Here is a 12,657-nt window from a genome sequence, read left to right on the forward strand (position 1 = left end):
CCCTGAGCCGCTCTGTCCTGCAGCTCCTGAGCAATTTCTATCTGGTGCTGGTGATGCTGCCGAGCTCTCTCCAGGTCCTGAGGATCACAGGAATAACCATGATTCATGTTTATTCTTCATATTATCAACAGCAACAGATAGAATAATACCCGTGTGGTTTAATTACACAGTTAACCAACCTGCATGCACCGGGCGGCATGCCCCAGACCAGCATACGCCCTCATCTCGATTGCTCTGTCGCCCAGCTCTTGTGACAGCTCCAGTACCCGTGTGTGGTATGATATGGCCTTGTCGAAGTCCCGCTGAGAGTGGTAGGCACTGCCCAGGTTGCTGTACGCCCGTGCCTCCTCACGCCGGTTCTCCAAAGTCTGCAAAAAGACGACATCATTCCGTCGTTAATCAGAAGGATAGTGGCTATTTTACATTTTCTGAGAGCCCCAGGATGTCAAAGATCAGATATTATTAATGTCTTCCTAAAAGAGAAGAAGACATTAAAAACAGACTTTATGAAGGAATTCTGGAATTGGGTTGTACTCCTACAAAAGACTGTGCAGCTAAAAACAAGAAGCAGTGTTTCTGTAAGATGGAGACGGAGCCCTGTGGGTGTTTTTTATGTTCCATGTTGCAACATTTTCTTCTAAAGAAACCTAAACTGTCAAAACTAAAAGGAACGCTCTAAAAAAACTCTCAGCCGTGCAAAGATTTGACTTCATTCTGGTACAGATCTGATCAACAGATGGTCGGTCTGTATGTTGAGAGATACTGTTGTGTTTGTTCATGTAACATTTGCAGGAAGAGCTTCAAATATTTACAACCAGTGTCCTGAATACACACGATGTTCTTTGGGAAATATGAAATAACTTTGTTATAAAATACTGCGTTCAGCAAATGATAGATGTGTTTAAATACACAAATAACGCTTCTCTCCATAATAATCCCAAACTCAATTACTGGATGCAGCTGATGGCTTTATATTCTATAAGTAGCCAACTTGTGAGATCCATTTTTAGCCTGTTTGTGAAACATAAAGCTACTTTCTTCACGTGGCATTTCTGTTCTTAGTAGTTTAGTTTGTCTGAATTATTGTCATGATGTCGCAGCTGTTATGCTCTAGTGAGTATTTGGGGCAGCAGGACGGTCAAAATAAACTACAGTGTGTGTTCATGGTAATGAAGGAACATGTCACCCAGTGCAGCAGTGAGGATCATTGATGCGTTTTGGACAACAATGGCGCCCTATGGCTCAGAGGAAGAAGATGTATCAGGCTTTTGATACATGCACGATACTTGTTAGTGGATTCATTGTTGGTTTTGGTCGATCTGAAAACAAGGCTGTTAATTGCCAGAAAAGTTTAGGAGATACAAAGTTCCTTCCCACCATCAGAAACATTACAGATCATAAAAAGTTAGTTCTGTACCTTTGAGATGTCCAAGTGCTGCTCGTGGCACTGAACAGCATTGGTAAAGTCTCCCAGCGCTGTGTACACGGCGCCCATGTTGCCCAGCTGGCGAGCTTCAGAGAGCTGGCACTGGGTTTGTCGCGCCAACAGCACACACTGTTTGTGGCTCGCCAGTGCGTTGGGGTAGTCACCGATAGCTGTGTACACATGGCCCAGACTGCTGAGAGCATCGGACGCAGCCTGAAATCACATAAACACACACACTGGTTAGTATCCGGCGCCCAGCGAGTAACAAAACCATCCACATCGTCCCAGTAAACAACATGACACAAAAACAAGGACCGCATAAAGACCAAATAATACATCATGTTGTATTTGCAACAATTTAAGTTTATTACAATCTGCGTCTTATTTCTTGTTGTTTAGATCATCAAGGATGAGTTGTGGTCGTTGTACAACACAGCGTTGTGCGGCGACACGCAGTTATTGTCCCATTTTGCTTCATAAGGAAAACTAAAAATAGCAGAAAAACAAATGTTGTGTTTAGAGTGTGGAGGACGGGTTCAGGAGTCTCTCAGCCTGAAGGAAGAAGCTGCTCTGTAGTCTGGAGGTACGACAGGATACTTCGCTAGCAGCAGGGTGATCAGGCTGTGGCGGGGCGGGGGGGGGGGGGGGCACCTCTTCTCACAATTATCACTGATTATTCTGCATTCAAAATTTTACTCAAGTAAAAATGTCAAGCAACAAAATAAAAGCACCGAAAGTAAAATGAATGAAATGTCTATTATATCATTGGATTATAATTATTGATGCATTGTTGTAATATTATTATATTGCTGGGTAGCTTAATCTATTAGAATATATCAGATTTCGCTTGTTGATAATATTTTGTATTAATCTGAATCTGTAAAGTAAATAAATGTATCAAATAAAAAGTAAAATATTTCCCCCTGAGATGTAGTGGAGCCGTAGTATATATATATATATATATATATATATATATATATATATATATATATATATATATATATATAAAGGAGCATAGATGGACATACTCATGTAAAGTACAAGGACAGTTCTTGAGTAAATGTACTTTGGGAATGAAGTAAATCGACTATAAAGACATCAGACGTTGCACAAACACAAGTTGCAAAAATAAATAAGCAAACTGTCTCGCCCCTGAATGTAACTTTAATTAACTTAATTATTACACCCTATAGAAAAGCATGTGCATTCTCTTGCACTTACAAACGGCCTCGGGGAAGTCTGCACTCTCCAAGTGCTCTTCTCGTTTATCTTTCTCGTAGTGGGTTTTGTCAAGGTTGCATTCATCATCCAACACATTTAAACTCTGTCTCCTTTGACTTCGTTGTTTGCTCGCTTTCATGCGCCCCGAATCGCAGCACGTGGTGTTAAAGTGTCACGACTGAGGCTTGTCCTGTGCAGTCAGCTTATCGTGGCTAATAGTCTAATCCTTTTTGTGTATTTAATGTCCTCCTAAATTAAAATATGTGGATCATTCTTTTCTATTTCGTTGGGAATCACTGGATTAGATAATGTGTATAAACTGTTTTGTAAACACTACTTCAGTGTAGTGAAGCCGCTGTGTTCCCAGATCTCAGTGTTTACGCGGTTAACTCCATGTTGCTATAACTGATGGACGAAACTGTGAAAAGACAGCTGTGGTGGTAACTAAAGTATTGAACTGAAGTACTCATTTGAGGTAGCCTACTTTGAACTTGTACTTTACTCTCCATCATGTGCTACTTCATACTTCTAGTGCACTACATTTGTTACAGGAGTTCAAATGAGCACTATCGTAAAATAGTAAACACAGACAGGGAACATTTACTGCAGCAGTCGAGTACTTTATCTTGCTGCTTATTACTAGTTAAGGAAGGTTTTGAATGCTGCTTGCAGTGGAGTACCTCCACAGTGTGGTAGTAGTACTTCTTCCACTACTTCTGGACAGTAAACGTAAAAGGGGCGTCACCTTCTTACATCCCAAATGGAAATGTTATTGGAAGCTACAGGAGTGAACGCTAATCTTTCACATCCTATTAGACGGCGCTGTGAGAGTCTCCCCACTCAGCTCCCTGCAGTTCTATTATAACTCTGTTTTAGTTTAGCATATAAGACACTTTTACAGCACTTTGAACTGCTAATGATTTCTAGCTGCACTCTTCCTGCTAATTACAGGGACCTCTTCAGGCATAATTCCATGCAAATCACGATGAGTGTTTCAGCTTAAGATCACACTGTGTTGTCTTGATAGAAACAAGGCCATGAACTCACACACAGCACCCACACACACACTCTCGTCTGTTTCTCTGATGAGAGAAATGAGAAACTTATTTGCTAACTAATCTTAAGGTTATTGGTATTGATCAGAGGAGTCATGGGAAATATTCATCAGCGCGGCGGAAGTCTGTTTTAAATCAAAGTGCACCACAGTATTGAAACATTTATCACCGTGTGCTGTGTCTATACGTGTGTGCACAAACACATTCGTACACATGTATTGCTCATACACAATACAGTTGTATATATTGTATTATAAAATACATTTAAATCAAACAGTTTGAGGCAAATAATGATCAGAGGTCCCTCTGGCAGAGGTCTGTTGCAGGATGCCTCATTCTCACCTTCATCAGTTAATGAACAGCATTAATTAATGTCAGGCTGCCGTCTACATTTCAGCTACAACATGTCAGTTTAAATGAGCACCGACACTAGTCAGTGTTTGGCACCCCAATCTACAAAAGAATAAATAACATATTTAAGAATAAGAATGGTGCATTCATTAATGTTATAAGTTACTAAAGTCAAGAACTTTTAGCTAACTCTGTTGGCACTTTAGCTATGCAAGAGGAGAAGCTAGGGAATGTCATTTTCAATTATAATTACCATTATTTTGTGAAAGATGTGTCAGCGTTCTCTTTAGCCAACACTTTGGTGAGCGCCAGCAGTGGGGTATTGTCATAAACCAAACCTCTGGTACAAATAATGAGATTTAACACTAAATTGTTCTCCAGGAAAACATTTTTTTAACTGCTAGCTTGTCAGAGAAGACGCTTTGTATTCGGCTTCCTGTGTGTTTTATTATTCGAAGGGCATGGTACCCGGTCAAGAACACACTTTCAGGATCTCAAGCATCTTCCTGAGAGGCTTAACAAACATGAAAGCAGGAGGAATTGAAAACATAGCTACTCAAACTGACAGCGCATACAAACCGGGGATTAAATAGTAACAGCAAATCAGATTATCACCTGTGTTGAAATGTGTGAGAAATGTGAAATAGCCCATTATGTTGAAATGTAAAATTGAGTTGTTTTCTGGTTTTGCAACCCTTTTTTGAGTAGTTACTGCAGCCACTTAAAACCAGCATGTTAGCATCGTCACTGTAAGCATTTTAGCATGCTGACGTTAGCTTTCAGCTCAAAGCCCTGCTGTGCCTATAAGTACAGCCTCACAGTGCAGCATGGCTGTAGTACTCTCTCTCTGCTGCAGAACTTGCATTATAATTCAGCCATTTTATTGTTAATCAATATATTGTACAATTCAGTAACAGTAAGTATTCATTATGCAGATGTCTCCATTCACAGTATTATATTTGTATAGAATATTATATTGTTTAGATCTCCTTCAATGACTGAAACATGTTCAGAAGTGATAATGAACCTTTTGAACGCAGCTTATATCTGTGAACTCACGGTGTGATGTAATCATCAATAGACCCTGACCTGAGGTATAGACAGTAACAATGATCTCCTCGATGCAATTACGGAGACAATAATGAAGTTAGAGGCCCTCTGAACACAAGCAGCAGTCACACAGACTCACACTCAAAAATAAATCTAAATGACTTTGACCTTTGAAAGCACGCGGTGAGGGACAGCAGAGAATAAGTCTGAGACTATAATGAAATGTTTACAAGTTTAAAGAACGTGAGAGAGAGGAGGAGGAGGAGGAGGAGGAGAAGCGTTGAATTATTAAAGAGGAGTTATTAGCATGTGCGTTACTCATTTATATCCCAAACGCCCTCTCTTTGTCTCAGACGACTGTTCTTCAGCAGACACAGGGAGAGGGAGCACAAACAAAAAGAAACTCATTATTAAAAATATGCCATGTTATCACCTTCTTCCACGTGTTTCACACTGTAATTAGAAATTCTAATCTAAATTCTTAACAAAATTTGATTATGCATTTCCATTATTATCAATAACAAATAACTCTCTTTAAGAAAAAAGATTGGTAAACCATCTGTAACCTGTTGCAAAATGCAGTCTGCTGGAAGTTCAGCCAAGCTTTTATCACATCCCTGAAGAAAGGAGACATATGTTGTGTGGCTCAGGAGATAGGCTTAGGGTTCGGAGGGTCAGAGGTTCAATCCCCGTACAGTTACTGATCCCCAAGTTGCTTTTGAAGGCTGTGCTATCAGTGTGTGAGAGTGTGTAGTTCCTGATGAGCAGGTGGCACCTTGTATGGTAGCCTCAACCAGAAACCTGAATGTTTGTATGTTCTTAAAAAAACTTAAGACTTAAACATACTTGCTCTTCTACTTGAAAACTGATCCTACGGCTCAAATGTTCATGAATAAAAGAAGACACAAACCAATACTACGTTCCTTTTCGAAGCCTTAATGAATGCTAAAAACTGAAAACAGCCAAACTGACCTTTAGTGGAATTTACCTTCTAATTAAAATCAGGGCAAACGGCTCTTTTCATTTTTGTTCATGTGTGTCTTCGTGAAAGAAGACAGCAGCACACCAAAGGAAATCCCAATTCCCAGCAAAGTGATGAGCGTAAACACATAAAATCCAGTTGACACATCTCCAAGGCAGGAAAGGGAGATTTAATAAATGACGAGGAGGCCTCTGTGTGTACAGTCAACCGGCCAGACAAGTGTTTGATTTCCCTCAAGGACATAATGTTTCCCCTGCACACAAAAAACACACAGAAAATCCAATCATGTTGTGTCTGGGCCTGTGAGCCGGCACTGTTTATGTCTGTGTTTAAAAGAAAAAGATGGAGAAACTGACAACCCTTGTCATTTTGCACAGAAAAGAAAAGATATTATGCAACCTGTCATTATTGTATTTTGTATATAATGTTGCAGGTAAATCTCATTATGTGTCTGTGTGTGTGTGTGGGAGAGAAAACGCTTGTGAGAATAAAGGAGCAAAAAAAGGAAAATATCTCTAAATCTCAATAAAGACAGAGGAAGCAGCAGCTCTGCATCCTCTGCGCTCCATAAAGTGGCCGGGAGAGATGCAGGAGGTTTAGAAAAGCGATGCTCAATCATCCAAAAAAATATGGGCTTTCACCCTCAGCATGGGATAAAGGAAGAAATGAGTTCTCCTGCTGCGTCAGGGGGATATGGCAGATCTGAGTTGGTTGATGTTGATGTGTCTCCGAGAGACCGAAAGTGTCAGTCAGTACATACAGAGGTGAGAAAGGACAGAAGGACAGTGAGAGGAAGGGACGTCTTCTAAGTTTCTGAACTGTCGGCATGCTAGTGTTTGATTAAACCAACTTCTTGATTTCTTGTCTAATCAAAATAAATGCATCATTAAATAAAAATCTGTCGTAGTAAAGAGAAAACCAAGCAAGCAGGAGAAGTGTTGTCTGATGTGGCAGATCGATGCTGCACAGAACGTGATCGAATGATGAAGACTTAATGGAGATGGAGATTTCATAGAGCAGGTGGATCTATAACAAACTGACCACGGAGACAAATAAACTCCTCTTTAACATTATAAACTTCACAAAGGTGGTATTTATTTTACATATAGGGGAGCAACTTTACCTTATAGACTATATAAAAAACGATATATCCTTCATCACCATTTGTTAAAGCCTGAAGTGACGTCTTCCATTGTCTAAAACGTAAAGAAATTAAATTTACAATTATGTAAAACAAAGGAAAGCGACACATTCTCAGCCTTACATGATTACCAAAAGTGTTGCTTATTAATTTTCTGTCAACTGACTGCACTGGCCTGATTTATATTATAGTATAAAGGTGTTGCCCTTTTTCTGTGTGTCCGCCCCTGTGGGTTAAACATCAGCTCTCTGCAGGCGGCGTCTTTGTTTGGAAGCATGCTGTCTGGAAACACTCAAATAGACACGTGTACCACAGCAAAGCAAACACGCAGTGCGAGATATGGATTTCTGTTGATGGCCATGTTTCAGTCGCCTTAGGCTGTGCACCTGTAGAGGAGAGGCTCAATAATCCGTCTGTCAACAACGCAGACGTTCGGCTCCCAGACGCACTGGCGGAGGTGGAGAAACCGTTTGCTCTGACGTTTCGAACGTGTGCTTCTAGTAAACAGGACTCATGACAAAAGTAATGTGATAGAAGTGGAAACTGCTCAGAAACACAAGCAGACACACTGTACTCCTGTTAGTCGCTCACTGCTTTCATTAAAATGAACTTACTCAAGCCCTCATTCGTCTTACTGACAGGTGTTCAATTCGCCTCTCCAGATCCAGGATGCAATCACATGCTATTAAGTGACACTGTGTGTGTGTGTGTGTGTGTGTGTGTGTGTGTGTGTGTGTGTGTGTGTGTGTGTGTGTGTAATATCGAGCCACTGGAGTGTGAGGGTCCAGTGGAGCCAAAATGATAGTGGCCTAGCATAGTTATAATAAAGCTGTACATTAGAAACATCTTATTGAGTTAACAGCTAGAAGATATATAATAATAATAATAATCAGCCCACCTGTCCAAACATCGTAGACTGCAATAACAATTTTTAATCAAAAGATATTGAGCGTGATGTTATACTTCTGGAGGTGAGCTGTGGAAATGCGAAGGGCCTGAGAGACAGACGAGGAAACTTTAAATTACATGTAAAACTTTATGACAAGTACAACTATAATGTTTAGTCATCCTTCAAAGTAAAGTCAGGTTTGACAAGTATGAAGCTAGAAAGTGGGTGTATTTGTTTAATTCTTCTTGTATTATTATTTTATATTATTGTCTTAATTACTCACGGCGTGTTACCTTGCATTCTTGAAGATATCTTTTATTTTGAATGGAGATTTCCAAAGTAAATCATTGATGAATTGAAGTAAATGGGAGCAATGTTGAACAAATGCAAAATGCATGTGTTTGGGAAGTAGTGAGCATACGACTGGATAAATGAGACTTGGACTATATTTCACGAGTTGTGTGAGAGTTTGTAAACGGATGTTTGGATATAGATTTGCTGTTGACTGTTGTTGGATTCTTCGTTCACCGTGGAGGCATGCTTCAAGAATTCACTGAACACACTGCGAGCTACTGATATACAAATGGTCATTTTAAGGGTGAAGTATTCCTTTAGGGCAGGGGTCGGCAACCTTTACTATCAAAAGAGCCATTTTGCCCCTTCTTCTATCAAATATGATTTGTCTGGAGCCGCAAAATATATTTATTTTAACCTCGCAATACATGAAGCAACAACTAAATAACAACAAATAAAATCTAAATAAGCAACATATTCTGGTACACAGAAGTCACAGATAATCATGTACACAGGAAAACATGAAGCTATCGGCACATACAGCAGAGAAAACAAACGAGATCGATGAATAGCCAACATCAAACGTTATTGATTAACACACACAAATAGACATTTTAGAAAAATGCTTCACAGGCACAGAACCGTGAGATTAAATAAAATATTAAATCCTGTCATAACACAATGTTGTTCCCACTGCATCACATGTTGGCGAAGTTAAGAAAGCAACACACTCTTATACATTTAATATGTGACACACACGCACACACACACACGCACGCACACACACACACACACACTTGGAGGAAGGTGAATGCACACAAACAACCTGGCAGCTTCACTTTGTGTTTTGAGACATAAAGGGGCCAAAGTCTAATCTGTAACAGCAATCTAATTAACTATGGTTTTCACAACTGTCTAAAGTGTTTGGGAAGAAAGCCGACGAGTTTAGCTCTGGCCCGAGGCGAATGAAAGACTTCCAAACAAGCAAAGGAATAAAATCTGAAGTTTGTTTGTTGTATTTGTTCGGGTTTAGGGGACGATGTGATTTTGGCATCTCTAGAGATAAACTGCTGACATTGTCATATCATGTCGAATAACAAGTATGGCTTGAATTAAACATATCAGGTAGGTAAGAAAGATTCTAAAACAAAGAATTAAGACAACATTAAAACTGCACCACACGTACAACATACATTAATCTCACTGCTGTAAAGTCTTTCTCTGCTTTCTTTTGCAGATCGTGACAAATAGGCATCATCATCTCTACCGCAAGTTCCCTGATTCAGCAGACTCTTCAGGCTGGACACAACAGAAAGTGTCACAATTGAATTCATATCTTTCCACAACATATTTTGCCTCTCGGTAAAGCTAGGTCACATGGTGACTACTTGCAGGGATGGTCTGGAAAATTCTACTAACAAGCCGGTAACATGCTCGTGTCTGTCAGTCAAAATAGCTCTCAGAGCCTCTTTACATTTCTCTGTACTAGAACCCAACAGCAACCTATATATATATATATATATATATATATATATATATATATATATATATATATATACATACATACAACAGTCTCACCGAGTGGACGGCACTGAATGCACCGAGACTGCAAATCTCAATCATCATATGAATATACATTCACACACACGCATGCAAACGTACCTCTCTGTCCTTGAGCTTCATGGCCAGCACTAGCTGGTTCCTGTGATTGGCCAGTGCTTCTCTGTAACTGCCTTTGGAGAAGAGGGCAGAGCCGAGGTTCCCATGAGCGCGGCATTCACCCGACTGGTCACCTGTTGACGAGACAAAGAATACGTGACGTTCACTTTGCTCGCCGTCCATTCACACTGCACTCCATCACCTTCTCTAATCCCATACCTAAAGTCTTGGTCACTTCCAGGTCCTGCTGCATGTAGGCCACGCTCTTCTCCGCGTTACCTAAAGACCAGTATGCCGAGCTTAGGGCCGAGAAGACGGATCCACGCAGCTTTAGGGAACACGTGCCGATCTTCAGTCCGGCCTCCAGCACCACGACAGAGGCGCCGTGGAAACTGTGTGTCAGCAGCTCTTGACCGATGACGGACACGACCACGAACGGGCTCTTGTCCAGCTTCATCTTCTGCAGCTGCTGGTAGGTCGGCTCCAGGGAGTCTGTGAAGGGAGACCGTGTCAGCTAATCATTTTCCGATGTTTACGAGCTACAATTTCTTTACATTTTAAACGCTGCAGAATCAGGAAAGGAATTTGTCTTGGCGTTTCAGTGCATAATCATAAACTTCAATTAAAATAAAAAGCAATTCAATTAACATAAATAACTAAATGTAAAGAAATATTCTAAATAAATATGCAAAATATATATATTTTTTAATTAAATGTAAAGTTTTATAGAAATGTGCAAAAATATTGTCGAAGAAATGTGCAAAGGTTCACAGCACAAACTAAGTATAGAGAATATGTGTAATGTTCAGAAACACAGCTTTTAGACAACAAAAGCGAACGCAAACTAGTCATGAAATATTTACTGATGAGTGAGCGTTTTTATAATGACATTTTCTGCTTCGATTAACTCACAATTTAGAAGTGACTGTTATATTCAGATTGCTGTTAACACGCTTGATTTGCACGAGGCTGTGGAGCATCATCAGCTCTGACACATCATGAAGATTGTTGTGAAACTCTCAGAAGACAGCCACGAAACAAGCGTATGAAATGCAACTGAACGCTGCCTAAAGACATCAGGCTGAGCTTGTGGACTGTGTGATGAAAGTACGTCTCAAAGGCAGCGGATGCATATGCACTCGGATATTTAATATTTTTTGGAGCAGGCAGCAAGTTTAGCAGAGAAGCCAGAGAGAGGAACCACAGAAAGGTGTGTCAGTGATCATTTAAAGGTCACGGCCAGCAGTGGTGGATCATTCTTACTAGCAGCGGCTCGATGGACGGCAATGTCAGTCACCAACTGTTCAATGGATTGCAATGACATTTACTACAGATATTTATGATGCCCAGAGGATGCATCATACTGACTTTGTTGATTCCCTGATGTTTCCTCTGGTGCCACTATGAGGTTGGCATTGGTGGTTTTAAGTGGAACGTATAAAGATGTATTTGTGGTCCTTTACATAAAACTGCTTTAATTAATTCCTTAATTCCCATTTAAATGTTTCTCTTAAAGGTTATCACTCATTGCAGAATTAGAAATACTATAAGATAATTGTTGATCATTTAGCAGTTATTTAGCAACCCCCAAAACTTGTGTTGTTTTCATTTTTAGGGAATAATGTATATATTTCACATAAACTGTGGACCAGTGAACAGCTGGTTTAAAAAGATCATCCAAGTACTTAAATGAAAGAATCAAGTGCTACTTGTATACGCGATAATTATATTTAATACTCATATCTGCAAGAAGAACATTAGGACTGGTACACTGTATGAACACCACATTATACTGGAGGTGTGCTCCATATCACTTTCTTCCCCTCATTAGTAGTTTGTTGACGTGTGTGACGGAAGGACCACAAATTTGAGATTAAACTTTAACCTGATTTATCGCTGCTGCAGAGGAACCTGCGTCTGACAGCTAAGAAAAAGCATCTGTAAAATATAAGCCACTGTTTTATTTAAAGAGACACAGATACAGATACTGATGTTTCCCATATCTTTTTCTTTTTTGGTTGTAGTCCAGAAATGTCTTCTCTTCTACTAATACTCCAGGTTCATCAGCAAGAAAACATTTTCTTATGCACTTTGTTGTTTGCTTTCCAGACATGTGCAACATGTGCCAAAACAGCCATCAGTTGATGTCAAATGTTGCGCGTCACACGACAGTTTTAGGCAGAGTTAGTAAACATCCCCCAGTGAGAACTGCTTCTACTTTTTAACAAGTTGCCTGTCTGATGCCTCACAGCACATCATCCTGTGAAAATGACATCAGCAGAGCCAACAGGAGACAGATAACGCAGAAGAGGCCCCTCTCCTCCATGCTGCTAATACTGTAGCTCCCCCCCCTGTACCTCCTGCATATTGGCCTTCTCCATGGTCAAACATGTTGCCCTTCCTCCTGCTTACTCAAGCATGACAACTCCTGGTTACACTTGATACTGGGAATCTTAGCTAAGCTTTCAGGCTTGCTTGCTTTGAAGCTTATGGGAGATAGAGTTTTTGAGGTTGCAGCCCCTGGACAGAAGAACAACCTCCCGCAGTGCATCAGATCTGCACGGCGAATGCTTGCAGTAGTTCAGACGG

The 12,657-nt window shown here is 40.3% G+C and overlaps 1 protein-coding gene across 2 annotated transcripts in view; it reads right to left on the reverse strand.

Moving 5' to 3' along the window:
• The window catches only part of ttc28 (tetratricopeptide repeat domain 28), a 92,766-nt gene that overhangs the window by 28,663 nt on the left and 51,446 nt on the right, over window positions 1-12,657 (reverse strand). For both annotated transcript variants that reach the window (XM_029444848.1, XM_029444846.1), the window contains exons 4-8: window positions 10,288-10,560; window positions 10,072-10,202; window positions 1,418-1,639; window positions 180-368; window positions 1-77 (exon numbers count right to left, since the gene is read on the reverse strand). The exon at window positions 1-77 is cut by the window's left edge and continues 20 nt beyond it. In XM_029444848.1, the coding sequence (XP_029300708.1) occupies window positions 1-77; window positions 180-368; window positions 1,418-1,639; window positions 10,072-10,202; window positions 10,288-10,560 (892 nt within the window). The remainder of the gene's footprint in view (window positions 78-179; window positions 369-1,417; window positions 1,640-10,071; window positions 10,203-10,287; window positions 10,561-12,657) is intronic.

This window comes from Cottoperca gobio, chromosome 12 (genome assembly GCF_900634415.1).
Source record: "Cottoperca gobio chromosome 12, fCotGob3.1, whole genome shotgun sequence".
Taxonomy (NCBI): domain Eukaryota; kingdom Metazoa; phylum Chordata; class Actinopteri; order Perciformes; family Bovichtidae; genus Cottoperca; species Cottoperca gobio.